This window comes from Branchiostoma floridae, chromosome 19, assembly GCF_000003815.2.
Source record: "Branchiostoma floridae strain S238N-H82 chromosome 19, Bfl_VNyyK, whole genome shotgun sequence".
Taxonomy (NCBI): Eukaryota; Metazoa; Chordata; class Leptocardii; order Amphioxiformes; family Branchiostomatidae; genus Branchiostoma; species Branchiostoma floridae.
In genome coordinates this window covers 14,143,421-14,164,903 of record NC_049997.1, presented here as the reverse complement: position 1 = coordinate 14,164,903, position 21,483 = coordinate 14,143,421, and the positions used below count along the sequence as shown (strand labels likewise).

Below are 21,483 nucleotides of genomic sequence, written 5' to 3'. Positions count from 1 at the left end.
CTGTGTTCCAATGTTGTAGACAAGCAGGAAGTGATGACATGACTACACACATTGTATGTCTTGGGTTTTGAGATGTACATGTAGTTTTAGAGCTTGTTTCATAAAGTGTCACAGTACTGTAGCTCATGTGTTTAGGCTTCATGAAGTAGAAAACAAGTTTATCTAAAAGATAGTGTTTGATGTATGCTTAAAAATTTTGTTGCACATGTACTAGGAAATTTGCGGAGCTTTTTGACAAAATCATGCAATGTCTTACAACAAGTTGATATCTGTAAAGAGTTGATGGAATGAACATAATTTTCTGGCCTGAGAATATTATATAATAGGGGAGTTGCATTTAAAAGAATCTGTTACTTTACCTGGCAGAGTCCTTTTGGGAAGAGCAACGACGTACCCAGCTGGGTAGAAGATGTCTTGAAGTCCTGCATTTTCAACGATGAGATCCACAAGTCCTGAAGCCATGTTTGATCCTGCTTGTTGGATGAACCGGTCAATTGCTTGAAACGAAAAGAAAATACAACAACTTCTTAATTTCGTTGCCAAACTATGCACATATAACATATATATCTTAAAGCACTTTATAGTCTTTGTTGTAAGTTTTCAGGCTTTTTCGTTATCATGGTCTCTTATTAATTTTTTTACCTTTAACAAGAGGTTGATAATATTTGTTTGGTGAGAAGGAGGCAGAAAAACAAAGGTCAAGTTAGATGATAGGCCTCCTAGCGGCTTTCTAAAGTGCTGCAGCAAAACTTCTGGTTATGATATCTCATGTTCTGGACATGCTGTCATCGTGAATTTTGTGTGGTTATTTATGATAAAGTGCCCAAGGAATTGTGTCTTTAGCAACAATGTAGTGTTACTGGTATTATCAGCTGCTAAAACAATCATCAAGAACTGTATCCATTAATAGGTTCTTCCTCCAGGCACACATCGTACATTCAGTATTTTTTTCGTCATTTCCAAAACATAATGAACAATCATATAAAACTGTCTGATTTAGTAAAAATGTGACTGAACTACTGTAAATGCAGAAATGTCCATGTTGCCAATTGACTGCGAATTAAAACCACCGCGAACATTTTCCCATGGCAGTAAGAGACTACAGTGCATGATGCTACTGCGAACTTAAACCCACCGCAAACAGTCCTTTTTCCCGCTACCGCGAAATTAAATCCCTGCAATATTAAATGCATTTTACAGTATCTATTAGAGGCTTCTCCTTACATGCAGCATCAAATCTTATCTTGTTGCAGATGGGGATGGGCACCACCAGGTGTCGGATGAAGTTGCCCTCAATGATGCACTCATGCGGCTCACAAATTCTCACGCCAAAGTCCACGATGAAATCTGTTGCCGTTTTGTTGATTGTGAGAATCATGTAGACGCCTTCTGTGAGTTTGATGTCTTGCGGTATTCCTATAATATGCAAATGTAGGACAGAAATGTAGCTATAATAATAATTATATTATAATAGGTGTTCATTGATTGTCTAACATATTTTGTGTTGTTTATCAAGACATGTCACAAGTACATTCAGATTAACCAGCAAAATGATAAGTGACATATTCTGACAACACTGAACTTCACTTTCTGTACTATGTCACTCTGTGGTAAATGTGACTAGCACATGTATAGAAAATACATATTATTGCAGAAACAGGTTGAATTTCATCTAAAAACCTCCTCTTTGATGAACTAGCTATAACAAGCTGGTGTTCATATGGTATAAAAGAGATGCAAGCCCCTTTTCATTGACATCACTTTTTGCAAAACAACACGTACAAGAACCTACCCCATGGGTAAGTGAAGAGTAGCTTTCTGTGCTCAAGTGTCTCGAAACCTACGATGAACTGAAAGTTGCAGGCATCGAGTCGCAGCCATGCATTGAAGGCTCTGGTGAAGTTCAGTCTCTTGATGTTGAGCATCATGCAGCAACTGATACCTGAAAACATCATGAAAACTTAGCATACATGCATGTAGAGGTTTGATGCTGAAGGCTACCATCTGAAGCTCCATCGTACATGGGGCAGCAGTGCCAGCTTTATAGATAGATAGAACTTTACATTATGATCCAAATGATGAATACAATCACATTCCTTATATATATATATATATGTATATGTCACAGGGGAGATTGCAATCCAGTGGAATTCAGAACTCTCCTAGGAGAGATTGGAATTCCAAAGTCCCCTACTGTGGATTGGAATTTTACCAGAATTCTACTGGCTATTGATCGGCTCTTTGGCCAAGGCTGTTGATCTGCTCTTCAACCAATCTGTAGAATTCTACTTGCTGCTGCTCTTTCAGATCCTCTGCAATCAGCATTGCTTGATCAATCTACTTTATGCTGGCAATTTTAGAACAGGCTTGGGAGAAGGACATAATCTCTTTTATATATATGATGTCTGAGCTAAGGGCCAACCTTGGGAGCGAACCTCCACCAATAAATTCACAGAATTTAATCCATATGGCAAAGCTGCAGTATCACTTGCCACTTAAAGGTTCGCCATGAACATTGTTACCATGTTTTACATGTTGGTCTTTCAATAAGCCCAGTTACATCATACTTGAGTAGAGCTTCTACCTACCAAGGCATGTGTGGTCCATTTTGCAGTGCACACTGTTGTTCAGCCTTGTCGGTAATGCTGGGAGAGTGGCACCATAGTCACAGGCTGGAAAATAGAAACAAGTGAAGCAAACGATCTTCAGGTGTAGATTGTGACCTGTCTTTTTTATTACCCCTGCAGATGAAAGCTTATGAATCAAACCACAATGACAATATACTACACATCCCTGAATGATTTCATAAAGTTCTTGGATGATGCAACAATTTTAGGTTCAAGACCATATTTTTAACAGTCTGCAACAGCGACACCTGGTTGCAATGCATATTCAAAGTGAACCAGTCAGTATTGTCCTGAGGAAGATGAAGGGCAGTTACCAAAAAATTGGCTGTGATGTCAATTCTTGGTTGTGAGTAAAGACGTTTGTTATTCGTATTGCTACATAATTGTATGTGACATGTATGACAGATGACAGTCTAAAGTTAGATCCTTACTTGAGTCTGAATCCTTTAACCTCTGTACAAGTGCGTTTTGGTTCCCTGTGGTTGGTAGTGACCTGTTCTTCAGTTCAGCGGTCAGCTGGCCCACTGTGAGCCGATGGGGAAACATGCAGGTCTTGGATCCGTCCAACAGGTCCTGAATCAGGAAACAACATTCGTGGATTACTTCTAAAAGCCATAAAGATGTGCTCATCTTACTGTAAATGCAGAAATGTTTGCGGTGGATTAATGTTCGCGGTTTTCAAGGCGACCTCTTCACCGCGAACTTAAAACCACCGCAAACATTTTTCTATTATGTTATTAGACTACAGTCTATGGTGTTACCGCGAAATTAGAACCACCGTGTAAAATCATTTTCCCGCTACCGCGAAATTAGATCCCCGCGAATGTAAATGCATTTACAGTATTTCAAGCTCAGAACTGTTTCGAGTGACATCCATCACTCTTTTTCAGTGTGACTAGTGACGGAACGTCTGGAAGTAAATCTCTGGGGTTTTTTTATTCGGTAGAGATTGAATTGTATTTGAATATTGTTTACCTGGATGTCTAACTTTCATATAGCAATGTCATACTATCATTACTCAAGAACTTTGACCATACATGTAGGCCATATAATGAATACTTTGGTATGCTACTAAAATGGAGAACTCTCATTGGTAATGCACAGGCAAATAATCACCATGGCAACTGGACACACTATGTATGAGCTGCATAAAAAATGTTTTGATACAACATAAAGATATCCAAATCAAAAATATCTCTTACACTTGGAAGCCCCAGGGCCACTAGAGCCATATGGGTGATATCTGACATCGCCGTCTTGACCACGGTCTGAGCTATGGCCGTTATGTCCAGTTCCGGCATGACCAACTCCCCGTTTGGTCCTCTCTTCGGTACCGGGATGGGCGCACGTTTTAACAGATGGATAAAGTCCAAGCACTTCTCACCACACAGACCCACGCTGAACGTCAGGAAGAAGTGTGATGGTTCCTTGTACTCAAGCATAAACCTGGGGAAAGGGAAGTGGGGTAAATCCTTTCTACTAATCATAGAATAACTTTATTGCACAACAATTGTATGAAGTACAAAGTATGGCATCTACATAACTACAGTTCTTATAGCTTAACTTAAGGCATATCTAACTAATACTAATCATATCTAAGCTGCCCTATTTTTCTTGCACACCGTCAGGCTTTTCAGACGACGTTATTTGTGCCATGTTGGATTTCACATGTTTAACACACATTGGCTACACGCAATTTGGCCAATGTCTGCAAGTTGTCACACACACTATATTTATGTTACCTTCACAGAAGGTACATACTGTTTTTGCATCGTTTCTTCTTCTTCTTCTTCTTTTCCGCACAAATAAAAAACATGAATATCTCCAAAACTAGACCTTGGAATATCTCGTAATTCAGCAAGCTGGTAGGTCTGCACATAAGACACTGCACCTTGGTCATTTGGTCCCCCAAAGACACCAAAAAATGATTTTATGGGGCAAAAAAGGGTGAAAAAACTAGCAATTTTAACACAAAATCGAACTTTCGAGCCCCCATAGAACATCAGAACCACGTTCCAAAGACCCGAGGTCAACGACCGGTAGCTATGGAACCCGCCCGGGAGTTATGGAACATGGTGTTCGAACGAGGTCAACGACCGCCACTACGCAACACGGAAGTGTCCGCCCGTCAAATGATGACTTCATCTTGCTTTGGACGGCCTGAATTGAGGCAGAAGCCGTCCTCTGAATGATTTGTGGAATTCATTTTACCAAGAAGTAATAAATCGGATCAAGAAATTCACAGAGCTTTGACTTTATTTTGCCGAATATCGGCACCTTTTGCATACTAGTATATCAACTTCAAGGAAATTGAGGGCAGGCAGAATGAAATTTAATGCCCCCAAAGTATAATGTGTCTCGGCTAAGGTCTATATCGAGTCAAATCTAAGCATTTGTTTCGATACTTTTCTTGATTTTGTTTAAGCTAAAGGTTTTGCTACCTGCACAAGTCAGTTTAACTCTGAGCCATCCAAACATTGTTCGGATTCTATGTTGATGTTGTGTTTGAGTTACGTAGAATCGAGAACACACACGATATGTAGTACGCCAGCACTCGTGCGTAACGTTACACACGCGATAATTTGGTGAACAAACGCATTCAGAGCACTACTGCAATTTTCTCAGACAGGCCGACAACTGTGGTAACGTTAACGTTACGTGTATGTGGTGATTTCTTTGGATGTCTCCTGACATGATAAGTAACTGGCATATAACGTTAATCATAAAAATGTAGCGAGACCTGTTCGTTTTTCAAGTTCATACATAGAGCTGTCGTCTAAATGAAACACGGATTGGTGTCACGGTTGTAGTTAACCGATTTTTGAGTCAACAAGAACATTTGAGCAAAAAAACAACAACACATGACTACGTTAGACGCAAGGTCACTGCGTGTTGCCGGCTGTTACATAAAAAAAACATGCATAACGATCGTCATGCAAACTCAAAGTTTTACGCCTGAGACATAAAGGTATGTGCAACACAAACGATGGACTTGATGAGTTTATTTCGCTATTAAACTGACCTGAACAAACACGATTAACTGCAGCGTGGAACGCCCTCCCCATGTTAGGTCACGGTCATTCCTTTCACCTTGTTGTTTATCATGTAAGTTACCACAGCGCTGCGTTGGTCCCCAGCAAGCAAGTGGAGCACGGAAACGAAGTCTGGGTGAATTACAATAAATCTACTTACAGCTTTATACACGGTGGGAGTGGCCGGCACAGCACAAATCCCCAGGCACAAATCAGCATAAGCCAACGCGAAAGTTAAGTGTAGCAGAAACCTAACCCCTTGAAGTTTGCATGATTGACAGGCGGACGGGTTTGAAGTGTACCGACTGCGGCACGTATTGATAATGAGGGCATAAACAAACTACGTACATCAAACGTAAATCAAAATTGTTTGCTAAAAATAAAAGAAATTTATGAAATATGAATTGCGGGCTCTGAAAAAATGATTGGGTCGTTCAAAATATGAATGAATTTACACAGATTGACTGTGACAGGAAGCATAGCGGAGATGTGCTGCGTACTGTGAAGATCACTTGCAGTGTGCAGGGGTAGCCATATCAATTTCTGCTCTGAGAGTGTCCGGCAACTGCGGGACGTGAACGAATATAATAGATTTGTGGCAATTTTAGCGATTACGCTAATCAGCTGTTTCTGTGAATTTGTGCGATTTACAGTAGTTGGTAAGGCCCCCTTTCGAAATTTCCACAAGACGGCGATCGCGCTGCGCTCTTACTGCGACATAAACAGGATATGTGTAACATTCGATTTCACACTGGGTATATGGTTCATAGAAAACGTAAAAGTGTGACTGAGCATGCTGAGGAGAACCCTTCGCGCTGCGTTGTACAAGCGGCAAACTCTGTGAGACGTTTTTGTGAATGTACCTTCCGATTTTGTGCTACGCAGTGTGCCGTAACTTGGTACGCTTGTTTTAATTTCGCTCTCTTCAGAAGTTAGTCTAATTCAAGTAGATAGAAACGAGAATTCAATTCTATAATATTTGACAATAAAATTGTGACTGTATGTACTTCTTGCCTCATGTGAGGCTGTATCTAGCACAATCTAGCTGATGTTTTCACGGGGAAAGGGACTGAATGCACTGTTTGCGATGGTCCGACTAAGAAAATCATTACGAAAAAAACAACACCGCCAATATCAACAAATCTCTGCCTACCTTTTGGGAAATATCTTCGACATCTTAATTTTCATAGATGGTCAGCCCAAATGTGGTGCAACATGATGACACCGGTAGATTCGGTCCATATTTTATAAGCAGTCAATTAAAGAATCAAAAGCACACCAATTTGTCACGTTTCATGTAGGGTCCCGCCCCCGTATAGAGCGCAAGCATATGAGGTCCGATCGGCTTACAGGAGACTATTTTGAAAGTACCTTATCTAATTTCACATATTGTTCGATTTTTTTTTACTTCTATGGTAGCAACAACTGAGTTAATCGGGGCCGGGAAAATGACGACAAAAACATCGGCGCTAGCACGATGCGACTGACCAGAACATTAGGGGGAGGGGCGCGGCACCGACTGGGTTCGACCAGTCGCTTCTCGCTTCTCTCTCGCCGCCGGCGCGCGTTAGGAATTATCATCAAAGTCAGCACCGTCCGCAAACATCCGCTGATTTTTTAGAGATTTTTGCAAAATTTGTCTATACTTACGCGCCGAGTTTGTTCGTCAACAATGACGGAAAGCGCAAAATTAAACTTATTCTTATGTTATCAACTGAACTTCGCGGCTCGCGTTCTGCACCAAGTCAGAGACAGAGAATATGAATTTCCCAAGTGATTCAAAGCTTTGTTTTTTTAAACATTTGAATACATATTGTTGAAGGAAGCCAGTTTTTTTTCCATGGCCCTCTCTCCGCAAGCCAAGAAATTTCTCCCTGGACCTCCCAAGCCGAAAAAATTCATAGGCCTTGACGCTCCCGCAGACGACACGCTAAATGTCGTCGAGTAAACCCTGTTGACGACCGTCAGAAATGGATAACCTTTTTGGACAGACAGACTGCCCCTGTGGCTTGTAGCTATGGGGATGTGATGAGATGATGATGAGAAACCCTGTTTGGAACACTATTGGACGTTGTGTTCATTATTCAAGATGTATAACGTTACAGATAAAAACTAGAAAGGCCGGTATTTGCTTAGGAGCAAATTCAGCTATTTTCACTCCGCTCTCCCCTTTATGCAAAAATGGACTTGATCCAAAATTGAACTTGAAAAATCCAATGTGAGTACTGTACGGTAATCAAACTTTTATTTCTTTATTACAACACGCACACAGCATGCTAATGTTTCACACATTAACAAAGCAAGCACCGTTTTACTTCAAGAAAAAAAAATAATGTCACAAACGGAAATTTTCTACTGATGCAACACGTTATGCGACCCTAAATATCTCTAATTGTCACTTAGTTTAATAGTTACAATATTGTCCCAAATAGCCTAATCATACATAAAGCTGGTGTTTCTGTCACAGTAACACTTCTTGTACGTGACTTTGCTATCCTCTCCTTGTATTACGTACCCACAGCAGACAATAGCGTGGTTATGATTAAAGTTTTCCTGCTCATTTACACAAGGCAAGGGCAATTACTGCACTTATTCAAGGTTGTCACAAGCATAACTAATCTTCATACAAGCAGACATCACCAAACTGCACTACACTTTTAACTCTTTACCAAGATATGCTTATTAGCCGTTTTTAGCGAAGTGCAATTTAAAAAAAAATCCAATTGGATATCATGGCTGCACTGCAATTACATTATCATTACAAATACATATAAATGTATGCACATTGTATTCAGACAAAAAGGATCGCATTCTGTTTTTATACTAAGAGTTAATCAGCTAATACATTATATTGATGAACAAAGCTAATTAGCGACTGTATGTTTGCACGGAGTCTGTTTTGCATATCTAAATGTTTTGCATGCCTTTTGTCTGAAAAAAGGATGCAGCAATTGCAGTTATTATACGTCTGTTATAAACTTAACGTCCCATTTATTTTCCACATAAACTAATCAGTTCATGATTATCTAATTATTCTGATTAACTGTTTGTACTACAGTGCATTACTAAATTACACAGCATATACCATGACGTGGTGTCTGAAAAGTCATAAAAACGTATTCATGTCTGTCATGAAATACAATGTTTGAACTCATGGTTGGTATAATAATATCTCTAATTGTCACTTAGTTTAATAGTTACAATATTGTCCCAAATAGCCTAATCATACATAAAGCTGGTGTTTCTGTCACAGTAACACTTCTTGTACGTGACTTTGCTATCCTCTCCTTGGTGTCTGTTGATGCCACCTTTGTAGCCAGTTGACTATTGTGTTCTCTGACAGGCCAGACTTTGTGGAATTAGTTGAGTTCCAGCACCCGACCAATAATGAATTTAGCACTGTCAAATTGACACCCTCTATCAAGGCACAACCCCACCTGTCTGCACAACAGTCCTGGTGGTGTATCCTCTTCCTCCAGTAGAAAATAGAATAGAATACAATAATTAGTATTTCCTTTGTGTAATTCCTGTACTGCCACCCAGAATAAAAGGAGATCCTTTTTGTTTGTTGATTAGAAAAAAAGCCACACCTGATTACATATATTCTTGTACAACCAACCTGAATGGACAATTCACAACATAGTGTAACGTTTGTACTAGTAGATTTGCCCTTGAAAATCTGTACTATCATATAACGTTACTATGGAAGAGAACTACTGTACACTTTTCACCGATAATTAGTAGAATCATATCATAATGTTTAATTAGTAGAATTGTAAGATATACTCTGTATTCTTTCTTTTTTCGTTGCAGTTTAAAGTTGGCCATACAAAATTGACTGTACTTTTTGTCGTGTCAATAAAGCTTGATGATACAATACTAGTACTGTCTCATCAGTCACTGCAAAGCGCAACAATATTCCATGCATGCGCTCCCACTTACCGCGGCATTCTGACGCTACGGTATCGCTTATCCAGACACTCTAAACGTGGGTAAATCAAACAAAAACTGCACAATAACGACGACAAGTTACCCAAACTTGTTACTGCATTTGTGTATTGTTGCCAATTTTAAGATAAACAGTACAATTTTTCACTTACTTTTAACGGACTTCTTCCCGGCGACATATATGTACTCCCAGCCGCTAAGTTGAAAAACCCTTCCTCATTGGCTGTACCCGAGCTGACCAATCAGGTCATCGCTTCCGCTAAGTGTCGGGCGCATATTGGTTCCCTTCTAAATTCAATTAGCCACAATGCACAGCTGCAGGTAAACAGCTTACGTCACGCGCGGAAACGTCCATAACCATATATGGTGCAACGGACGCACGTGCAAACGTGACCATATATGGTTACACGCGCGAAACGCGAGCTCGGTGAAAATATGCGAAGATACCCCGCCAAATTGGCTTTTAAATGATTTTGAAGTGATGTTTGGCCAAAAATAATACCGGGGTCCTTTTAATAAGTATCTCACGCAGTATCATACCAACTTTCAAGTCATCTGGACGTAATACCTGGGCACGGGAGACATGAATATACAGCCGGGCCAGAAAATGACCTTAAAACATCCCTAAAATCATTGTAAAGGTATCTATCAAAAAAATGAGAAAAACGGGTCTGGGTATTGGTCCACTGTACCCTTGTGCCAAATTTCAGGCCATTTGGTCCAGGAACGACGGAGAGGAATCACTTTAAAGGTCGCGACAGGAGAAAGAAAGAAAGAAAGAAAGAAAGAAAGAAGAAACCGTATGAAAACAATATTTTCACTCGAAGCGTACCTACGGTACGCGGAGTGAAAATAATCATCAAAATTTATTTGTACCTTCTTGCATGTCTTGACTTATCCTGTGTCAACATCTGCAACTTAATCAGTTTACCCTTCCAGGTAGAAATGCTAGACCAAACCATGTGAAGGTAACATTCTGTATTTGCTTGCAAATATTACCTTTCTAGTTTAACATTGTATTGTATTGAATGTGCCCGTTAAGAAATAAGCCAAGTCACTATATACCAACATTCTGCTGCTGTAACTGCCAACATGCTTGCAGATGGATCCAAATTATAACCATTACATTACCAATGACAGCCTTTTTGAGTTGACATTATTACTTGGGATTGCACTGATGCAACCATACAGTCAATTTTGTTCATTTTTCAACTTTTGCATTTGATGTTAAGAGATATTTGAATAAGACATATAACAAGCCCAAAAAGAAAGAGTGCACAGCTTACCTCATTTTCAGGTTCATTGGGTCCTCACCAGTGAAGTCAATTGTTAACGGAGTGGCTATCTCTTTTTGTATACCTGAAGAACATAGAATATACAGTCAAGACTTCAAATTATACAAAATACAACTTTTAATCTTATTAAAGTTAACATTAGTTCACCTTTATCTGCAGGGTAACTTATATTCGTTGTGTTTATCAACACGGTATAAAAGGATATCAACTGGACGAACGGTGATTTCAAAATGTAACGGGGGCCGCCCTAAGATGGTTCCCGTCGTAAGACGGTACGAATTTTTTGCTGATCTTATTATCCATAAGTACACCGTGTTTGTTGCCACTGACTATGCTGATTACAAAGGTAAATAAACCAAGTCCATGCACACAGCTTTAATTTGCATTCCAAGTATACTTCTGAAGAGAGCAAAATGTAAAAAAGCGTACCAAGGTAGGCACACTGTCCATCGTAGCACAAAATTGGAAGGTTACATACACGAAATTGTCTCACAGTGTTTGCCGCTTGTAACACGCAGCGCGAAAGGTTCATGAACCACATGAATGCATTTCTTATTCAAGTATGTGGTTCAAATCTATGTGTAAAAAATTCAGTCATCAAAATTTGACCACTCTCAGGCAACTAGCGATGGAGCGCCATGAGTTTGAGCGCAAGAAAAAGCGTACCGTGTTGGGGCACCTCCCGTTAATATATTCAAAATATTGTAGTTTGAAACTCTCGTCCGTCGACTTAATACCCCTATATACCCATTTCTGACAGCAACGGATATAGGTTACCCGGCAGATAAAGGTGAACTAGCGTTACATGCCGAGCATAATAGTGTAGACCTGATTATTTACAAGTATTGCAACTTAGCCCATTTGCTTGCTCAAGCATCATTACCTTAAATATCAGAAAATTAAGTTACTGTATGACATTTACAGTACTGTTGTAATTAACTCATACACGAAACATATACCTGGTTTTTGTCTGTTAGTTTGTGCCTTCATTTGATTATGATAAAGCTCTAATCATCCCCAAATACACTCTTCATAGAGTTCGAGAGAAGCTGTCTAGTTATGTCTTAGAACATCCCATGTTTTGAGATTTAATAATGTCAATCTTCACTCAGATAGCCTATCATAGTAATCATCTTCATTTGTGACTAGTGTTCCCTGCAGGATGTTACATAGAAAAGAGTTGGTTCAACTATAGTACATATTGCTGTAATGTCTTACCCCAGAATGCGTCAGCCACCTTGTACTGATATCTGAAGGGTTCGACCCCTGCTGTCTCTATCCCCATGTAGAACGTGAAGTCAGTGATGTTGAAGACAGCGTAGGCTTTGATGGACTTACGGAACTTCCACATCTGAAGATAAAGAAAAATAAAGAATGTCTTACGCATGTCATCTCGATGTGTTATCAGTTTGAAAGTAGTGTCACAGGCAACTTTTTTTGTGTGATTTTGTTTATGGTTCAACAGCATACATGTACTGTAACTATAGAAGCTGTGCCTGGATGAATTGCTATATTGTTTTTTTTTTTATATTTAGTTTTGACATCTCAAAGAAATGAATCATGTATTTCAAAAATTTTAATTGCAGTTTTCTTGGTATCGCAGAAGAACTTTCCTTCTAAAATAAGTTTTACAAGATGATACAAATAGTTGATGAACAGTATAAGAAATACAAAATCTTTAAGATTCTTTAGAGTTAGCAAAAACTCCTTGTGTGCCATCTGTTCATCATTTCATTTAACCGTTACGTTAATTATAATGTCAAGTTCTATTCTATACAATCATATATTTTGTACTTTGTGTAATAGTCGTTGCCATACATTGTACCATGTACAATATTATTTGTCGTGCAATAAAGTTCTTCTAATAAAGTTCTTCTTCCTTAATAATAGATTATTTTTTTATATCATTTTCCTTCTCTGTTAAGTATACACATCAGGTATACAACTACTTTGCTTTGTTTGTTATAAGCATTAGAGAATAGTTTTGCAACAAAATTATTTCATTATCTCTTTGTCTATGAAATCAGAATATTAACGTACCTTCATATCCACACAGCATGTCAGTCCCAGACACAGGTCCGAGAACTTACAATAGACATTACTGGGCACTGACAATGTCAGGAAAGGACACACTGTAAAAGACATATTCACAACAATTATGAGAATAACACAATACATTTAACACAGTTAACAGACATTATGCCTAGACTATCTTTTTAAAAAAATCATAAATTTCATGTCATAAATTGCTGTAATTTGAAACAGAAAAAAAAATGGTGGTCAATATCCATGCAACATAATCCACTCTAACAGAGTCAAACTTTCCTTCAACACAAAAGAATAACAGCTCAAAAAAACTTAAACTTTTCTCTAAACGAATATAACGCTAGTTCACCTTTATCCATGGGGTTTCCTATATTTGTTTTTAAAGACCCGGGTATTAAGGGATAGCCAGATGATGGGCGGTGGTTTCAAACTGAAATATGTTGAAAATGTTGCAATTTGAAACCACCGTTTTTCGACTTGATATCCCTAACTAAACCCTATACTAAGAACAGGGAATATATGTTACCCTACAGATAAAGGTGAATTGGTGTTAATTCTGAAGAAGGTCTGGAGTCCTGCCCAAGTTTTCTGAGTCCTTAGATTCTATACTCTTCAAGAAAAATTGAATTTAAAGACAAAATCATCGTATTGTAAGACTTACTATCCACATCAGACTTCCTCATCTTCTCTACGAGTATCGGTCGGCTGCCCGTGCTGTTCTGTCCTCGGAGCTGCAGCTCCATCCTCAGCTGTGCCTCGGTCATCGACTCCGGGCGCTCGCAGGGTTTCGAATCCAGAAGTGCCTAAAGTTCAGTAGGGAACAGTTAACTGTCAGTTTTCAAATCTATTAGTCATTTAGTGAAAGAGTTCCCTATCAAAACAGGTAAAACATCTTGCTATGTTTATGACATACATGTATGAAGAAGCACTGAATGTACATGTAAGAAGTTACATCTGTGGTGGATCAAACTGAGACAGTTTGTACTGATATTGCTTTTAAATTAACTCTTATGCCTCTTGGTTGGCACAAAATACTGGTCATGTAGTTAAGGGTGTTGACTTATAATCTAAAGGTTTCAAAATTTATAGTTGGTATGATACCGGTACTTACACATCCTGTACTCACTGCACAAAACTAGTGTTACATCTTGAAGCACTTTACTGGTTATGTAAACAAAAATGAAGTAATGGACGATAGAACTCTTATCTGTTATCTCAAACATGTTTGTTATCTCATACAAATTTCCTTTGTTTCCTCTCAACTTTGTTGAAAGGAATACTTTATTCAATGCCATCATCTTAGAATTGTAGAAATACGGGGGCAAGTAAGAACAGGAAGAAACAAACATGCCGACACCAGGGATCGAACCCGGGTCGGCAGATTACAACCCAGCAGAGAAACCACTGCGCTAGAAAAGGCTGATCAGCCGAGTCCGGCTGAAGTTTGACGCTACCTAAACCCCCCACTGTTACAGAATATTCATTAAGGAGGTTTTACGACATCCTTACCTTCAGGTCATCAGCCACTTGCTGCAGGCTGGCCTTGCTCTCAGTCATGCCCAGCTCATCCAGGAAGTCCAACACGTGTCCGACCTTCAGGTTGTTGATATTAAAGAGGCTGGAGGGACCTGAAGCATTGACTGCTGGGAAACCGTACTTGCTGGCCGTTGCTGTAGAAACCAAATCAAACACTGTAATCAAACACCGTAAGTCCAGAAATATTTGTAGTATTTTTCAGTTCACAGCTTCAAACTCATCACAGCTGGAAACACATGCTGCTATTGTTTCTACCATAAAGTCGAGGATACCACAAAATTTTAAGACTTCGCCATGCCACACATCACAGGTGTTGCATATATGTAACTGAATATAGTGTAACAGCTGTTTTTTTTTCAAAGATATGTTTATGTCCAAATACAAAAGTGATGTGGTACCAAGGAAATGGTGTTTTGACAACAATACATTTTTCAGCACCAGGGACAGCAACTCCTTCCTAATGTTATGATGGCATTTACTCGGCAGACAAAACTTAATTGGACATGACAATATTGAAACCAGCTCCCTTCCACTTATACCTTGCATCATGCTCAAATTTAACATTTTTTATTCATCTGTTGGGAAGTGTTAGGATACGTTACACTGATTTTGGAGAGGCAACCATTTAAAGACGGAGAGAAATGCACAAGTAACCAGAAAATGATAATTGACACACGACTACTTTAAACACAATTTACACATGACCTACCTAAATGGGCTCGGGCATTTCCTGTGCAGCCCTGCTTTGCCTATTGAGTCAGTTAGTCAAACTTACTGCTCATTGTTTCTGACTTAGGAAGAAGAGATGCTGCTACAGTGAGCATAGTTTAGTGCCTAGAAGTGGTCAATGGCCTTGCACTGAGCAAACTCGTACAAGCTCACATTACAAGTGTAGCTGCAGCCTTTCTGAGTTAAGTGACAGGGTTGATGGCACCAACCTGCGTTGGTGTTGATGGCAGACCGTTTCCTCCTGCCCCTCCGTGAGGACATCTTCCCCTTCAGGTTGGAGGTGTCTGGTTTGGTGGCGGTTCTCCCCGGAGTCGTGTCCTTCTGCTGTTTTCCTGCCAGGCCCACCACTGATCCTGCTGCAATGGTCTTCAGCTGGAGAAACAATAAAGTCTCAAAGTCACAATCATGGAACATGGTCGACTTCCAGAACATGATAACCCTTTTGGTAGTATATGGATGACTTTATGGTGTATGAACAGAATGTGTTTTTAGCATGCATGTTGCAGTGGTCTTTAGTTGATAGAAAAATGCAGTATAAAAAGGCTTGTCTAGAAATAAGATACAAAACTGTTACAATGGACATTCTACTGTAGTACCAAGAAAAGCCACCAGGGGCCCTTATCATATCATATCTTTTGATTGGCCAGGACCTAACCACATATCAAACTTCATGACGATACATCAGGTTCCATAGCTTCATGAGTTATATAAATAAAAATACAGTCAAACCTGTATTAGCGGCCACCTTTGCATAGAGACCAGGAGTGGCCACTATAGACAGGTTTGACTGTAGTAACGTTACACACATACAAACACTACCCAAAAAAATTACGTCAAGATATTCTATCCCACCTTCCAGACCAGCTTGTAGTCATCACAGTCTTGTACCCAGGTTGGTATCTGGATCCCCCTTGGCTCCAGGAACTTGGTAGGGTCCAGGTAGCCTGTGCCTTTCTTGATGGCAAAGTGGATGTGGTTGTTACATCCTGAAGTCACCACTGTTCCTATGTCTTGACCTCCAGTCACCTGGAACAGTAAATATCAAATTGTAACTGAAACACTGTATGGGGTATCAATTCTAATTTTTGTTCAGGGCATATATGGTAGTGCCCGTTTCCGTTTCTATAGTCTTTAGGCCACACTTTTACAGTCACTATAGGAGGAGGGGGGCAATGATTTATATATAACATTAACTGCCAGTAGAATAGTTTTCTAGTGGCAAAAACTTATTTTATACAGAACAGTGCAAAAAAAGTCCTTTTATCCATTGTCTAAACCATTCAGTTAAAAGCAGTACTTAAAACGGGTACTACATTACACATAATGTACCATTGCAACAAAGATATACTTGGCATATCTGCCTTACGGATAGGTTTTTTTTTACCTTAACCCGGAGGTACTGGGTTTGAATCCCTAACAGATTCTTATGGTTTCTTGGGAAACACACTTTCCATCACTTTCCCTGCTTAACAAGAGGTACACCTTGAGCAACTTAAAGAACCCACCACACATATAGAAACAGGTTCCATCCCTGAGTAAGTGAATCAAATAAACCTTGTATCCTTACAAATCTGGTGTTACCCTATGAGGCACTCAACCATAGGAATGAAATGCAATAAAACAAAGGTTTCTCTACCTCTGCTGTTTTGGCAGTGATGTCTGCAAAGACATCAGACTTCAGCTGAATGTTCTCCACATAGGCCGTCAGCCCAGCTACGGAAGCTCCTGTGCAGTTGATGCGCACTGCTGTGCTGCTTATCCTTTCCAAAGTTCCTGTAAATGGGGAATACACCTACAGAAAACCCAAACAAGAGTAGGGTTTAAAAACTGTACCATGGCGATGTGTGGTTTGATTTTAAGGACAAATGTCCCAGTGAATGCAAATAAGGGCAAAAAAAGTGTTAAAGCTTTTAATTAGCATTGTGGTGTCAATATCCTTGTCACAAAACTCTGCAATCACCTGACAATATATAGAGGGTCTAACTTGTTCGACGAGTCAGCTACTGATTAGTTGGCAATGCGTTGATATGTTCTGTGTTCTTTTTGGTAGATTGTATGACTGGTCAACTTATTGATTGATCAATGTTTCTTTTCTTGATACAGTATAATATTTCTTTATAAGACATTACATTAATGGTAGATTAAACTGTTCATCAAACAGTCACAATTGCTTATGAAAAGAAATTTATACGTCATCAAAGAGCAAGCATGTCTTTTTCCCTTCAGCCAACTAAGGCAGCCATTTTACAACGAGTTTGTATTGGTTACCAGAGTAAGCAGCAGGGAGGTTAAAAGACACCACTTTTAATACCCAATACATAAAAATCATTAAGCAGTTGAAGACTATTACCTTATCGCCCACAGCGGCTTCGAGGTCAACGCCCTTCCGGTCACCGTACTTTCCGTTATGAGTGGTTGGAAAGAAACCACCAGGGCAACCACCACCCCTCTCTAGGTTCATCTTCCTCTTGAACTTCACGTGAGCCCTGGCACCAAACAGACTCTGGTACATGCCCATCACCTTCAGGTATCTGTTGAAGGACAAAACGTTTTCATTGAAAAACAAGTATGCTAGATAATACAAAACGAACGAATGTAGCACAACAACAAAAAAGTGAAATGTGTAGTACTTGTATTTGTCAATAAACTCAAATAAACACTCTTAGCGTATCTTCTTTCTCTTCGTGTGTTATTCTTTCTTCTTTTTCTTACTCTTTCTTTCTCCTCTCTCTTCTCTCTAACGACACAACATTTACATAATAACAAATTTATTCTTGCTCAAAAAATGATTGCAAGTAATAAAATTGAAATAGATAGAATAGATTAAAAGCAATGTGGTACACATCGGTACTCTCATGTTGAATAACATTGTTTTTAACAATGTGGTACAGGTGGGTACTCGTTGTTGTCGAATAACAATGTTTTGAAACAATACTAGCAAGTCAAAAAGTCATAATTTGTAAAAAATGAATTTACTGTTCATTCAGCAGGGTGTATCCTTCCTTGACAGCATTGATGATATTCATGCCACTGTTGTAGACGGTGAGAAACTGGTCAGCGAGAGTCAACAGTGGTTCAAGCGGCTCCTTCAGCTTGGTGATGACACTTTCCAGCTCAGTCTCCATGATCTTTCTCAGTTTTGACTGGAGTAATCACAGAAGTATAAAGGTGAGTTTGTCTTGTTATAACTTTATTATACACTTGTGGCCGAAACAAGTAAATGTTTTACCTTCATGTAGTATCTTTAATTAGATTTTTCACATTGTTTCATGCATTGTTTCAGTATTTGGATGGACGGTCAATGTTTTGTTTTTGTCTATAGTTTTCTCTTTACATTGCCCCCAAAATGTATTCCTTACCTTTACTTTGAGTTTTTGCAACTAGCAAATAAAGTACTTCTATTACGATATATAACAATGAAATAAGCAATGTTAGCAACAACATTGAAATGTTAGAAATGAGTTATCACCAATGCTGTCATTTACAAATCATATCCTATAACCATTTGGTATTGTATTTACTTCTTTGATGCCTGTGTATGCTCGGATGGGGTCCTTCTTTGACTGCACTAGCCAGGCACTTGTAGCAGTCTTAGTGGCCGCATATCCATTGGTCAGGTTATCCCGTGCTTCCTCCACCATCGCCCGCGGGTAGAACCAGTCCGGAAAATGACCTGCATAAAGAAAGCATCACGTTTGACCGGGACGGCAGCAGGTACCAACTTCCGGCCACCTTTGACCTTTGATCAGTGTATGTGTCAGTAATGATTGAAAATTAGGTAAATCTTTGCATCGGATAATGTTTTAAAACTTTAGATATTATTCGGACCCATACGGCTTTCATTTTAAGTATTTTTCCATCATAAATTCCTTTCTAACTATTCTTAAGTTTGTACCAGATCGTAGGTTCCGTTTCAGAAGATGTAGGACAACAGTAGTAGTTAGATTTTGGTCTTACTCTCTCAGCATATTGCTATTCTATGCAGTAAAGAAATGCCCACTTACCACCAGGGTAAACAATGTTTTCCATCTTTCTCTTGTTTTCCAGTATCTTGGCAACTGCCTGCTGCAACCTGGTAAAAATATAAAATGAATGGATCATATATGAAAAAAGTAAGTCTGTTTTGTACCGCTTTGTTTGTCCATTGGTAGATATGGGTCTGGTCATACAATCGACAACCAAGGGTATTTGGGGAATGGTGTTAAATGTGTCATACAAAATCCAGCTGACTTCTTACCAAAAAGGCTATCATACATCTTGTCAGCGGTTGTTTCTGCCACAGCCTGCTAGAAAATTCTACCGCATCAAAATAGTACGATGACATACGACAAATGTGTCCGCGCCAAAAGTTAGTATTTGTCAAATGAAGGAAAACTGACAAAGGTTACCTGAAGACGGCTTTGAAGATGTCTGCCAATGCGCCTTTAGGGTTGGTGAAGACGTCATCAAGGTTCTCCACTATCACTACGATGGATTCCCATATCTGATCGGCTGCCCAGGGTAGATCAACGGTCACTGTTTGTGTCAGGAGCTACAAACCACATAGGTACATGTTAGATTGCACGTGTAAGAACATGTAGCGCTAAATGCTAAAATTGTATCCAAAATATAGCAATTGCAAACGACCAGGCGCCTTTGACCCATTGCTGGCGTCACACTCCGTTCAAGTTATGTGACATAGGCGTCGGGTCAATTCATCAGATGACTCATCGAAAGCTTGTTGGCAAGAAAATACATTGTGTAAGAAAATATATGTAAAATTGTCACCCTCAAAGTCATAGTACCAAACAAAACTTACGTCATAGAATGTTAAGACATCAGTCCTGATTTTGTTGATCTTGTTGACAACCCCGTATACTGCCCTGACCAATGGCTGCAGGTGCACCGGCCAGTCCTCCACCGCATATTTTCCCATGATTCTCATGGCAAATTTGACGGCTTCGCCAATATCCCAAACCTGAAAAGAAAGAAAGTTGTAGGTTACATTTTTTTTTCCTAAACTGACAATCGCTCATTATGTCAATATATTTATGCATTTACTGACGCAATTCGCATAATTGATATAATAACTTTCATAACAAGTATGTGTTTGTCAGGTCTAAGTCTCGCGATACGGTTGCTACAAACTCACAATATGTTTTCTAGGTTTAAAAGTTAAAACATGTACTTGGTATGTTAGATATGTGTGCTTTGTATATTAAAGGCCCTATTGTGTTTTCTAGGTTTAACACTCAAACTTTCGTATTACATATAAACTAACACGCGCGTCTTTCGGACGACTGACATTTTGAAAAGAATAAACGAAGGTAAAAATGTAACAAAAAAGTCTTTTTGTACGTGTATAACACTGAGTCTACGCCAATTGGCAATTGAATATCTCAGCTATTGCAAAGTCTTTCCGTACCTTGTTGGGGAGATCTTCGACCGCGTCCTTTAGGTCCTCAAACATCTGTATGAAGTCTATATCGCCCGCTATGATCTGTTGCAAGGTGGACACACCTCGGTTGATGTTGTCGAAGATTTTGGTGATGATATTGTCAAACTTCGTGGTGAGATCTGTGATACTGTTGATGTCAAATTCCTGTAGGGCATAGATGGGAAAGGGTTCATGAGTGAGAGACTGTTACAATCACAAACAAGACCAGCTGAACGACAAGGAATGGCACTGTAAAGAACTTAAGTAATTAACCAAGTTCAACTTAAAAATTGAAGACACAGGGACTTCAATTCTTAAGATTCTGTAAGCTTCTTCTCTGAACACATAAGTGTAAATTTGCATCATTCTATACACGTCTGTGATTTCTTATGATACAAATATTATGCCAAACGAAACGAGGGTCGATACAGGCTTTCAACCACCTTTGAGCCAGTGCTCACGTCACTGTTTCAGGAAATGACTTGTAGTGAGCAACCAGGTCGTCAGCTAAAAATTTGGTGAGTCTGAATTTTGGTTGGAGATAAGGTAAATATTTTCCTTAAGGCCTATTCTTATTCAATTCCTTTATGAATTGCAGATAGATAGCATGATGTACAAACCAGTGGAAATAATGTACCGTTTGTCTTGCCCCTAAGGCGTTGCCAAAAACATAACATAAAGCCATACCTGAAGCAGGTTGAAACTGTATTCAGTGTGGCCCTTGAAACACATCCGAATGACAACAATGTCCAGGTTGATGTTCAGGATGCCGAGATGCACGCGTGCGAAAACCTCGTCGTGAACGTCCACTATCAGGTGACCACTCAGGGGCGCTGAAGTACGTAGAGGTATTG

At 39.4% G+C, this 21,483-nt stretch overlaps 1 protein-coding gene across 1 annotated transcript in view; it reads right to left on the bottom strand.

Moving 5' to 3' along the window:
* Window positions 1-21,483, bottom strand: part of LOC118406510 — a 95,951-nt gene that overhangs the window by 73,786 nt on the left and 682 nt on the right. Inside the window, exons 3-24 of the mRNA XM_035806571.1 lie at window positions 21,317-21,462; window positions 20,618-20,794; window positions 20,012-20,170; window positions 19,602-19,744; window positions 19,218-19,285; window positions 18,735-18,886; window positions 18,190-18,356; window positions 17,564-17,744; window positions 16,850-17,005; window positions 16,066-16,239; window positions 15,423-15,585; window positions 14,458-14,618; window positions 13,610-13,751; window positions 12,943-13,034; window positions 12,121-12,253; window positions 10,894-10,966; window positions 3,830-4,073; window positions 3,059-3,200; window positions 2,589-2,672; window positions 1,793-1,942; window positions 1,225-1,416; window positions 360-497 (exon numbers count right to left, since the gene is read on the bottom strand). Coding sequence (XP_035662464.1) covers window positions 360-497; window positions 1,225-1,416; window positions 1,793-1,942; window positions 2,589-2,672; window positions 3,059-3,200; window positions 3,830-4,073; window positions 10,894-10,966; window positions 12,121-12,253; window positions 12,943-13,034; window positions 13,610-13,751; window positions 14,458-14,618; window positions 15,423-15,585; window positions 16,066-16,239; window positions 16,850-17,005; window positions 17,564-17,744; window positions 18,190-18,356; window positions 18,735-18,886; window positions 19,218-19,285; window positions 19,602-19,744; window positions 20,012-20,170; window positions 20,618-20,794; window positions 21,317-21,462 — 3,237 coding nt within the window. The remainder of the gene's footprint in view (window positions 1-359; window positions 498-1,224; window positions 1,417-1,792; window positions 1,943-2,588; window positions 2,673-3,058; window positions 3,201-3,829; window positions 4,074-10,893; window positions 10,967-12,120; window positions 12,254-12,942; window positions 13,035-13,609; window positions 13,752-14,457; window positions 14,619-15,422; window positions 15,586-16,065; window positions 16,240-16,849; window positions 17,006-17,563; window positions 17,745-18,189; window positions 18,357-18,734; window positions 18,887-19,217; window positions 19,286-19,601; window positions 19,745-20,011; window positions 20,171-20,617; window positions 20,795-21,316; window positions 21,463-21,483) is intronic.